We start from the raw sequence: 12,122 nt of genomic DNA, 5'->3' as shown, positions 1-12,122 counted from the left end.
GTATTCATCACTGACATTAGTTGTGACGTCATCCTAGGGATGGGCCGTTGATGAACTATATCGAGAATGAACTACTACTAATCGAATTTTATATCAATTGTAAAAAATCACTTTACTTAAAAACTCACTTCTAAGTTGGCAACACTAATCACACAGTCAAAATACGCGCGATATTAACTATCTACCTCTTTCTGTTGCATATTAATTAATACCTATCAAATGACATTTTTTTCATTTGTATCTGTTTGTTATAAATTAAAAGAGTACTAAAAAATTTAGGCAGTACTTGTTAACGCATTATCTTTTTTTAACATATAAGTACGTAACTAACTAAACAGCGCTATGAAAAAATTACTTTATTCAAATTACTCAATTACGATATCGATACTGAACGGAATACATTCGATATTTACAATCGGTAAATCGTTCATTTTTAATCTGTGGTGACAATTTTACTTGGCACAACCTTAGAGAGACGAAACGTCAAATTAACATTTAAATGTAATCTGTGTGCATAATTTCGTGTTTAATTTCGTTTATTTCTAAAAATTTTGATTAAACCCTGTGTAAATTAAAAAAATGTTACGTTTGTATGATTCTCCATAGGTGGATTGTAAAGAACAAAGTGTTTGTGCGTGTTTTAATAGTTTGATGGTTCTGAAAACTGTTATGAAAGTTTGGCATCGACAAAAGGGTTTGTTTATTTACCAAATAGCGCAATTCAATCTGGACATGGTATACATTTTATACAAGTAGTAATTGTATTATTTCCAATTTCTTCAGAAAATTGAATTACTTTGAGTGATTTGTAATGATAATATACATCTACATCATTAAAACCCTTTCTCTGGACCAATAAACACTTGCTTACAAGAAAACTTCAATCAAAACAAACACATCAAGAAACTATGCACTCTGGAGCTGATAAAGTTGTTGTGAAATCTGAAGTAAGCGATGACTATGTGCTGTTAGATGAAAAGGTGGAAGTGAAGATTGAATATGATGAGTTTGTTGCGTCTCATGCCCAGTGCTCAGTGTCTACGGAGAGAATTAAGTGTGAACCAGAATCACCGGCCGATGCTTTCCAGGAAGCTCTTCAATGGAAACAAACTCCTTCGAGCTCCACAGTTGCTGAACATGTAGGTAGAGAACAGGATTTGTTGAAGTGTGATATTAGTTTTGGATGCACAATTTGTTTAGAGGATTTTCCCCATGAAGACGATTACTATGCACACATGAACATGCATCTTCAGGTGAGATAGATTTAATAATTTCTATACTTGTTCATTGAATACAGCTCTGGGGTTCCGCTAGTGACTCCAGCATCTCAATAATTCAAAGAGCTGAGCAACTACATCATCATCATCATTATCAACCCATATTCAGCTCATTGCTGAGCTCGAGTCTCCTCTCAGAACGAGAGGGTTATTCCAATAGTCCACCACACTGGCCCAATGCGGATTGGCAGACTTCACACACGCAGAGAATTAGGAAAATTCTCTGGTGTGCAGGTTTCTTTACGATGTTTTCCTTCACCGTCTGAGACACGTGATATTTAATTTCTTAAATGCACACAACTAAAAAGTTGGAGGTGCATGTCCCGGACCGGATTTGAACCTTCGCCCTCCGGAATCTGAGGCAGAAGTTATATCCACTGGGCTATTACGGCTCCTGTGCAATGTGCAATGCACCATGGTTCATTAAAAATAGCGAGATCCATGAGTATCTGTGTATCAAAACAGTGAAAGAGGGAGTCCAACAGTGTAGCAGGACTTATAAACAACGATTGGAACACCATCCCAATCCACTGGCAGCTCAGCTCACTATATAAGACTATCTCAACGCCTGAAAAGAAATAGAATCTTGGAGCTGGATGTGTAATACCTGGAGTATTACACATCCAGCTTAACAACAATATGAATGTCTCTACAGCCTTTCTTGATGAATACTGTTTACCAACAAACAAATTAAATATGAGGGTATAAATCGCTAGTCATTTCACATCTAATAATTTATAATTAGACTTGTTCTTAAATTAATGAGAATAAATGTGATTAATAAGCTTAGAGCAATTAGATATCGTTAATATACTTTATATGACATTTTATAAACAAACCATACATAATTTAAAATAAATAAGTTATGAAATGACATGCGTGTTCTACCTTCATTTATAATTTCTTTGTTGATAAACAGTACTCATCAAGGAAGGCTGTAATATAGTGGGGGATTCTCATGACATACCAAAATCAAACCTAAAACCTATCTGCTCATAGTCTTATTGACTGATTGCATGATATTTCATGGAACAAAAGAAAAAATCTTTGTTCATGTGATATGCTGTTATTATGGAATCTATCAAAAATACCTGTCTTTGTCTAACAGAACAGCAATGCTGACAGTAAAGGTGCGAGGTCACGAGTGTGTGAGCCTCGTGCAGCTGTGAGCTCTGGCGGGCACTCGACGCACCTTGAGGACAAGTGAGTCTTTTAGTTTCAAAACTGCAAAGTCCAAATTTAAGCTAAATGTATTAAAACCAACTTAGCTGTTTAACGGCTTCAGTGGCACAGTGGTAAGTGTGGTGGATTTACAAAACAGAGGTCCTGGGTATGATCCCTGGCTGGGCCAGTTAAGATTTTCTTAATTGGTCCGGGTCTGGCTGGTGGGAGGCATGGCCAGTTACCCTACCTGCAAAGATGTAACTCTAACCGATTAAGTGTTCCGGTAGAAACAGAAAGGTGTGTGGATTTTCATCCTTCCCTAACAAGTTAGCCCGCTTTCATCTTAGGCTGCATCATCACTTACCACCAGGTGAGATTGTAGTCAAGGGCTAACTTGTAAAGAATAAAAAAAAAACCAATATCATTAAAATCCATCACCAATCACATTGTGTCCTGCCACTTGCCAGTTGTACATGTAATGCAGTTGTTACCTTGCTTTAATTTTTTTTTATTTATTGCTGTTAAAAGTTATTTATCTTGCATAGATTCACAAAAAAATAATGGGGATGATGACTAGGTTTGAATATATTGATTTTTATGATACATTCGGGTAAATAGGGTCAATGTTAACTAATTTATACATAAAAAGCAAAGATTGTCTGGATATTTGCAAAATAAATCAAATTATAAAATTTCAAAAACTATTAAAATTTTTTTATCGTAATTAGATGAAAATTCATACAGTTTTAGCTTCCTTACATTAAACGTGACATTTTTTAATATATGAACTATAAAGATAAACGCACAAATAACAAAGATATTAGTAATTTTGTTTGAACGCGCATACAAATCTAACGATCATTACATTGCCTATGACGTCATTTTTTCGAGCCATTTTGTATGGGGCGTTTTTCAGGGATCCGCGGCAGCGCCGCAAATCTGGCTCTTTAAATCCCTGTAGCTCCGAAAGTAATGATCGCAGATACCCTGTTCCTTTTACAAAATTGCTTTACTATTAGTATACTCTTAATTTATATACAATTTAAAAAACTGTCATCATCCCTATTATGGATTGTTATCCTGTAGTTGTAGATAATATTAATCAGGCAAAAATGGCAGGCAGTTTGTTTTGTGCTCTTCTGGGACTAAGGCATTTTTAACCCTCGTAAATTTAATTTTAAGTTTTCAACTAATTATTATCACCATTATTTTATAATATTAACACCTGACATTTTAACAGTGCTTGTAAAGTAAGCCTAATTTAAATAAATGTACATTGACTATTGAAACTTCTAGTCTATACTACAAAATGTAAAAGAAATCAGGCTAATGAAGATCGACAAGTATATTACAACTAATATTGTTTTGGATACTTTAAATATCACCTATGAATACCTAATTCAGAATGAAAACTTATTTTAGCATAGTTCTATTAAGACCTTACTAATTAATTACACAGTATTCAACGAAAAAGTGAATTATGTAGGTATGTAGCGAAGCTATGTATACTTATGCAAATATTTTATAGAGATAAAGTTTGTGAGGTTGAAGGAGGTGAACTTTGGATCTACTGGATCAATTTTGATAATTCTTTTACTTATAAAAAAACACATTATTTGTGAGTGTTAGGCTATATTTATCCCCATGTTCCTACGGGAATGAGAAAGCGGGTAAAACTGGTCTGCTTGTGTTTTAATATAAAAAAAATTGTGCAACAACTAAATGCACTACACTACACTTGTAAAAGTTGAATATTTATCACTATAGATAGCGTTTAATTTTTTTATTATACTAGCTGATGCCGCGCGGTTTCACCCTCCTGGTTCCTGTTCCCGTAGGAATATAGCCTATAGCCTTCCTCGTTAAATGGGCTATCTAACACAGTAAGAAATTTTCAAATCGGACCAGTAGTTCTTAAGATTAGCGCGTTCAAGCGAAAAAAACAAAGTCTTTTAAGGTTATAATATTTGTATGGATTAATAAATAAATAGCCATTTATTTCTAACAGCGTTTGATATAAATAAGTTTTGAGTTTGATGTGTTTACAGTATGACCCCTGTTTGTAGTCTCCTGACGTAGACCTCCTCCAACTGCTTTCACTGCACTCTGCTGGCCGCAACTCTTGGTCTAGCAAGGCCCTAAGTTTAGGCAGATATCATCTTTCCACCTTCTTGTTGGACGTCCACATTGTCTGGTACCATCTTCTGGGTACTAAAATGTTACCTGCTTGCTCCATTTGTCGGTCTTGCAGCGTAACATGTGACCAATTCAGTAAGCTTGGTTCTGTTTTTTTATTTCAATTGAGGTTCTATCATTTAGTCTTACACCCAACATTCTTCTCTCCATTGCCTCTGACAGTTAGCTAGTTTTTATCTGTGATTTTGTGTAAGGGACCAAGTTTTGCTTCTGTATGTGATACATGCCATGTCACGAGCCGTGATATGATCGTGACAGTGGATATAATCTCTGCCTCCGATTCCGGAGGGTGTGGGTTCGAATCTGGTCCAGGGCACCTCCAACAGCCAAGATAGCAGCAATAGTAGTACCTAGCACAGGAGCCAATTTTTCACAAGTGGTTAGTTTAATAAAAAAAATGTGTAATACTCATATTAGTTCTCTTTAAATGGGGACAATAATCCTTTGCACCTATTATTTATTTATTAAGCTAGTGCACAGTTTTTATCGCGGACTTTAAGCGCGACGACCGAATCGTAAATTCCGTAACGAAAATAAACCTCACACCCCCCACTCCGACCGGCATTAGTTTGTAGTACCTTTGTTTTTTGTACATTAACGCCGCGCAGAGAAAGTATATATGACATTATATCTATATATACATACATCGCGCGAAATTCGATGAACAAACTCATAATATTGTTCTTTTTGTTCAAATTTAATGAATAATTGTTTTGGTGTGTAATTACACTATTTATACCTGGCTATTTTCGTTTTATAGAGAAGAAAAACTTAAAGAGCTAAAAAGAAAAAAAGATCGTGAACGACAAAGGGCATATTATCATCGTCAGAAAGAATTGAAGAAAATTAAAAATGAAAAAAAAATTAAAAAGAAAAAAGATAAAGTACCGAAATCGAATGCTGAACGTCAAAGGATATTTCGTCAACGCAAAGCAGAAAAATCTTACGTGGATATGTAATTTGATTTAATAATATTCAAAAACAAATTGTAATACATCCCTAAATATTATTTAACTTTACGATTTCCCCATTTTTTTCACAGGAAAAGACAAAAATTGGACAGTAATGTAGAGAATGTCGTGCTATGTAGGGCTGTTGAAAATACAGAAATTGTAACGCTACAAGAAAATAAATTTCACAGCCAACAACTTCAAATTTATGAACAGCGTAATGAATGCATTACTCCCGAAGTTATTCTAAACAGGAACACGGGAATTCCTGGCGATGGTAATTGTCTATTCCACTCGCTCATAAGTGTTTTGCAACTTCAAATTGAGGCTTGTGACCTGAGAAATCAGTTACGCGATTCACCCTATTTAAACTCCTGCCACAATCCGCAAGAAGCATACAATATTCTGTCAAGCACTAATGATTATGGAAATTTGGATTGTTTGTATTTATTTACAAAAATGTACAATCAAAATGTTTGTGTACATTATTGTTCTTACAACATAACTACAACGAATCAAGACACTATCTTTTGTCATTTTAAAGCGAATGATACACAAAACTGGATTCATCTTCACCTTCGTGAGCAACATTTCACACCTTTTTATAAAGTATCAGATTTATTGGACACAATACAAGACGCTACCCAAAATGAAGCCCTTGTTGATGAAAATACTCAAATATTGCGTGACAATTATGATGAAGATCCTACCGAAAATAACCATAACAATCATGAAAATGAAATTGAGATTGATAGAGAAGATCGAATTAATGAAAATATGAATTTTATTGTTGATGGTACTATTCCAGTTTACACAAATTATCGTAAACACTGTACAAGCCATATTGATTTTTATAAAGACTTTACGAGTAATACATTTGGTCATTCTTGTATTATTTGCGACAGACTATGGTGGAAAAAGGACTTGAAAATGTCGACCAGTAAACATGAAAGTATTTTGAAAACAATACTGCAGGTAATCTTAATTATATAGATTTTTTTAATTATTCGCTTTATATTTTTCTTTCTATATATTTGTATTTGATTTTTTAGAATTACACACCTGGTGAAATTGTTCAAGTCTGCTCTACGTGTCATACATCTTTGGAAAAAGAAAAAATTCCTCTCATGTCAACCTACAATGGTTTTGCATATCCGAAAATTCCATCTCATTTACCAACGTTAAACCTTATCGAGCAACGATTGATTTCACCGAGAATACCGTTCATGCAGATTCGTAGACTGAGACACGTTAATGGTCAGCACGGTATTTATGGCCAGATAATTAATGTTCCTATTGAAGTTGATACAATGGTGAAACAATTGCCAAGAAACATTAAAGATGACCATTGCTTCTATGTGCATTTGAAAAAGAAGTCGATTCACCAAACTAGTTATGTCCACGGGCTTGTTAATAAGAGCCATATCAAAGAATGGTTGACGTATTTAGTGTCTACCCCTCTTTATATTTATCATGACATTAAAATCGATGAATCTTTTTTTACCGGCAATGAATGTACTTCGCAATTGAATATGGATGAAATTAGTGAACACGTGCCAATTGAAGACAATTTAGTTGCGCAGCAACACACTCTTTTGTGGAATGATGATTATTTTTTGAGTCTAGCTCCCGGTGAATCTAACAGAATAGACAGTATTTTAATGGATGAACATGCGGAAGAACTATCTTTTCCGACAATCTATGGTGGTCAGTGTCGAACATACAGAGATGGTGTTAGTGTTACTCCGTTTATGCAAGCTACCAGCGAACTTCGGCGTATTGATAGGCGTGGTACTGACCCACAACACCTTTTATACATCGCTGCTAAAATCATGAGGTTGCGAGTTAGCAGATGTATCAACGTTGCGTTTAAGCATGTCGGACAAGGTACTTCAATCACGAAAGAGACCATTCAATCTGAAGAATATATAAATAATTGTTTAGAAACAAATCTCGTATTTCTTCGATGCATACCAAATTCTGCTTGGTTTTGGTCGGATCACAAAAAAGATCTTTTTGCAATGATCAGGCAATTAGGGCCACCGACTGCTTTTATGACTCTTGGCGCCAATGAAACTGGTTGGGAAAATTTGTTGAAATTATTGTACAAATTGAAAAACGGGGGAGCGGAAGTTTCAGATGAGATTTTAGCAGAAATGAGTTATGTGCATAAAGCTCAACTTGTGAATGAAGATGCCGTAACTTGTGCTATTTATTTTAATAAAATGGTAAATTGTCTGTTAAAAGTTTTGCAATCAAAGAAAAGAAGTCCATTCGGAAAATATAGAGTAGTACATTATTTCAAAAGAATAGAATTTCAACATCGCGGTAGTCCATATGCTCATATTCTTCTTTGGTTGGAAAATGTTCCTGAAGATCTATTAAGCAATGGTTCTGAAGTAATTAAGTTAATCGACGAATTAGTTTCTGTGTCAGCGTCAGAGGCGTCTGGAAATATAAAATTAGTGAAACACAAACACACATTCACGTGTTATGAAAAAACGAATCCTAATGAAAAGCAAGAATGTAGATATGGTGCACCATTTATGCCAACCAAAAAAACCATTTATTTAATACCTATGAAAGACATTGATCCCGATTACTCTGAAGCATTTTTCAAAGAATATAAGAAACAATTTAAATTTATAAGAAATAATCTGGAAAATTTCGACTACACGAATTTTGATGAATTTTACTCGCATAATGATATTATTTCTGATGATCATTACTACAATATTATTCGTGCTGGTATCGATAGACCAAAATTATTATATAAAAGGACACCAGCAGAAAAATGGCACAACACTTTCAATCCATTCGTTTTACATCATTTGAAATCGAACATGGAAATCCAGATTATACTAGACGAATATGACTGTGCAGCATATGTTGTTGAATATGTCAATAAGCATAATAAAGGGATTAGTGATTTGCAAAGGCAAATAATTGACATAATGGACGAGCATCCAGAATTCGACATTGCCGATATCACCAGCAAAATGAGTATTGACATACTTCAGTCTGTTGAAATGTCAGCACAAGAAGCTGCTTGGTATTTATTAAGAGAACCTATGGCCAAGTCATCGGTGGTGACATTCTACATTCCAACGGTATTGCCTACTGAACGCGCGAGAATTAGAAAATCTATGAAGGAACTTGAAGCTTTAGATGATGATTGTACTAACGTTTGGAAAGAGAATTGGTTCGATAAATATGAGAAAAGACCTGAAAAACTCCGCGATGTTACGTTAGCACAATTTGTTGCAAAGTATTACCTAAATAAAAAAGGAAGTTACACTAAAAGAGATACAGCAAGAATAATAAGATACAGGAACTACAATATGGCTGACAATTACAACGATTATATGCGTGAGATGGTTCTGTTGCATGTTCCTTTTCAAAGTGAGGAAAGTGATGTTATTGCTGAAAATAAGTTCATTCAAATATACGAGGACAACAAAGATACGATATTAGAACGTAGGAAAGAATTTGAATCGAATTTGGACATAGAGAAAACTTTAGAAAGGAAACTTTCGGAAATTGGTACATCTAGAATTTGATGACAGTAACACATTGATTAGAGTTTGGTTGGAACTTTGTGTTTCAGATAAAGTAGGTAAGAAAAAAATGGCAACAAGCAGCCGCTTTAGCAGTGCAAAACAGTTTGCAATTTTTCCCATTAAATTACCAGCAAATATTTCATTAACATCGGATAGAAAATGTATAAAACGCAAACATTTTCCACTAAAACGTTCGCTGTGGCACGAGGTCAATTGACCTCCTGCAGCAAAAAAGGGTTGTAGCGTCTTCCAGAGTTACGAGGTCGATAAACCTCGTTCCGCACCACAGAAGGTGCGGTACGAGGTCAAAAAAGCCAACTATACATAACTAGCTGACGCCGCGCGGTTTCACCTGCGTGGCTCCCGTTCCCGTAGGATAATATATAGATAGATAGTTAGATATACTTTATTTGCACACCACAAAGACAAATACAAATAGAAACAAATTAGGAAGAGATCAGCATACAAAAAGGCGGCCTTATCGCTAAGTAGCGATTTCTCCCAGGCAACCTTCGGTTTAGGAAAACTTAAGGACATCAGCCGGTGGCGTAAAAAATATATAGCCTATAGCCTTCCTCGATATCAAACGTTGAAAGAATTTTTCAAATCGAACCAGTAGTTCCTGAGATTAGCGCGTTCAACCAAATAAACAAACAAACACATTTCAGCTTAATAATATTAATGTACATTTGCAAGGTGGAACTTTTGACGAAATAGTATATGAGCTTGGCATTTGGTAAATTCGTTCGTAACACTCCCAATGGCCCGCGCATAACTTCGTACCCGCGCAGTCTTTCCCTCTGCTCCGCGCGTACGACTTCACACACGCGCAATGCTTCCTCCCCGTCTCCGCATATCATGTTTCATTAACAAACTTGCCAAGCTATAGTAAAGCACATTCTCAGGAATTCGGTTATGTTGCGCTCGAAATCTATAATTCTACATTCAATTTTTATCATAATCAAAGGCAAGCTGCATCGAATGCATCTTTGTTGCAAGAAATCAAAAGAAATCATTTATTACATTTTTTGTAACAAATGAATTCAGGGCTAGGGTAGGTTAGGTTAGAAGTTGGGTAGTGTAGGGTAAGGATTAACTCAAATCTATCAATGTAAACTTTTAGTGTAATTACCTAAACTGACATGTTTTAAAACTATCTAAAGCAGAGTATCAATATAGGTCAGTCAAACTAGGCTATATGTATGTACAAGTATCAAATCCAAATCCAACAAAGTCCATGTTGTTTTTGGAACAAAAACCACAAGTGCAGGTGAGTGTTTCAAAGTCCGCAAAAGTCCATTCTGTTTTCCTTTTTTAACCGACTTTGAAAAAAGAGGAGATTATCAATTCGTCGCAATCCTTTTTTCTTTGCACCGATTACTCGAAGAGGCCTGAACCGATTTGAAAAAATCTTTTTTCGTTTGAGAGGGTATGCTTTTCAGTTGGTCCTATAGTAATCATATCAGGATCTGATGATGGGATCTTGGAGAAAGCGAGGGAACCTTTAAAAATCGTAAAGTCAACTATAGCATTTTATATTTTTTTCCATTAACCACTTTAAAGCACTACAACTTTATGAAGGTCAGTAGCCGATGCTTTAATTAACACAACACTACCTTGGTACCGCCTTCAAACTGATCGCACTCAGCAAACTGAGAAGGTAGCACATACGATGTTATTTTTCGCTTTTCGGTTCAGTAAAAACATTTTTATAATTTTGAAGTTGGTTGTATTTTATTGCTTTAGTTTTGTAAAGATATTTCATAAAAAGCTTGAAAAAAAATTCTTCATTCATTTAATAGATACCTACATCAACACCTTTTAATACTATAGCATAACCTACTACGATTAGTGAATAAAAAATCAATTTCTCAAACTCAAACTGGACAATGCAGTTTTTGAATCTACTACATAGTCAGTATACTGTAGCAGTGATGCTGACAGCGAATGTGTGACGTCACAAGTGTGTGAGCCTGCTGCAGCTGCGAGCTCTGGCTGGCACTCGGCGCCCCTCATTGAGCACAAGTCAGTATACTGTAGCAGTGGCTCATACCAGCCTTGCCTCCTCTCTGCCCGCTGTGTACACTCCACTCCCCAGTACTCTGCATACATTCTCACACGAGTATACTTTACAGGCATGCAGTTCAGAGCCTGGACGATGACTCTCCCCCTCCCACAGACTTGGCTCAACCTTCAGGTAAGTGAGCAGATCACTGTTATAATAACTTTGGATGTTATCCCTATTGTTTAGTTTAGTTGTTTATATATGAATCCATGTACTAAAATTTTGTCAATATCTACCTCCATTAAATCCTTAATTCGAAGAGCTGATGTACGTTGGGGTTCCAAGGTGCTGGAATGGCGATCCCGCATTAGAAAGCACAGTTTAGGTCAACCCCCCACCAGGTGGGCTGACGACATCAAGCGAGTCGCAGGGATTCGCTGTAGGCGGCTAATGATCGCGATGTTTGGAAGTCCCTACAAAAGGCCTATGTCCTGCAGTGGACGTCCGTCGGCTGATATGATGATGATTATATCCTTAAGTGTTAATTAACTATCTTCGTTAACTTCTTTGTTCTTGGACCTTTTATTAACATGGCTACAATGTTGGCCATTGGACTTGGACAATAATAATTTAGTGCTGTTTGCTTGACACTTAAAATAAAGGAATAATAATAAAAAATGTTCATTTGAAATACTCAGTACAGAATTACAATGACGTCCTGCTCAAGGTACAAGGTAAACCCGTGTCTTAAGATCAGAAATAGTATATAAGTAAAAGTCCCACACACCATAGAAATCTGGGACATCTTTTAATTAAAGCCCAATTAGGTTCACATATCAGTCACCTTAATTTTGAATATCGGGGGAACCGCCTCAGAATAAACACCAGAAGGGCTAATCGCTCAAAAGACTGTATCTTAAGGCCGCCAGTCCACGACGAAGCGGAGCGAGGCAGCGGAAACGAAGAAATC

General features: G+C 35.9%; 1 protein-coding gene across 3 annotated transcripts in view; it reads left to right on the top strand.

Annotated features, from left to right (window-relative positions):
• LOC112050788 (zinc finger protein 260-like) overlaps window positions 1–12,122 on the top strand; it is a 190,619-nt gene that overhangs the window by 176,126 nt on the left and 2,371 nt on the right. Inside the window, exons 1-6 of one of the 3 annotated variants that reach the window (XR_008252161.1) lie at window positions 748–1,253; window positions 2,386–2,480; window positions 5,398–5,592; window positions 5,680–6,562; window positions 6,640–9,203; window positions 11,283–11,344. The exons of 1 other annotated variant lie outside the window; for it this stretch is intronic. Coding sequence is in view for 1 of the 2 variants with exons in the window: in XM_052889574.1 (XP_052745534.1) it covers window positions 909–1,253; window positions 2,386–2,480; window positions 11,283–11,344 (502 nt within the window). In the remaining variant the exon portion in view is untranslated. Of the gene's footprint in view, window positions 1–747; window positions 1,254–2,385; window positions 2,481–5,397; window positions 5,593–5,679; window positions 6,563–6,639; window positions 9,204–11,282; window positions 11,345–12,122 lie in introns of those variants that run through there. One more of the 3 variants, XM_052889574.1, reaches the window with a different exon arrangement.

The sequence above is a fragment of the Bicyclus anynana genome, chromosome 26 (genome assembly GCF_947172395.1).
Source record: "Bicyclus anynana chromosome 26, ilBicAnyn1.1, whole genome shotgun sequence".
NCBI lineage: Eukaryota > Metazoa > Arthropoda > Insecta > Lepidoptera > Nymphalidae > Bicyclus > Bicyclus anynana.
Note: the sequence above shows the minus strand (reverse complement) of the source record. Positions and strands in the feature narration are given on the sequence as shown.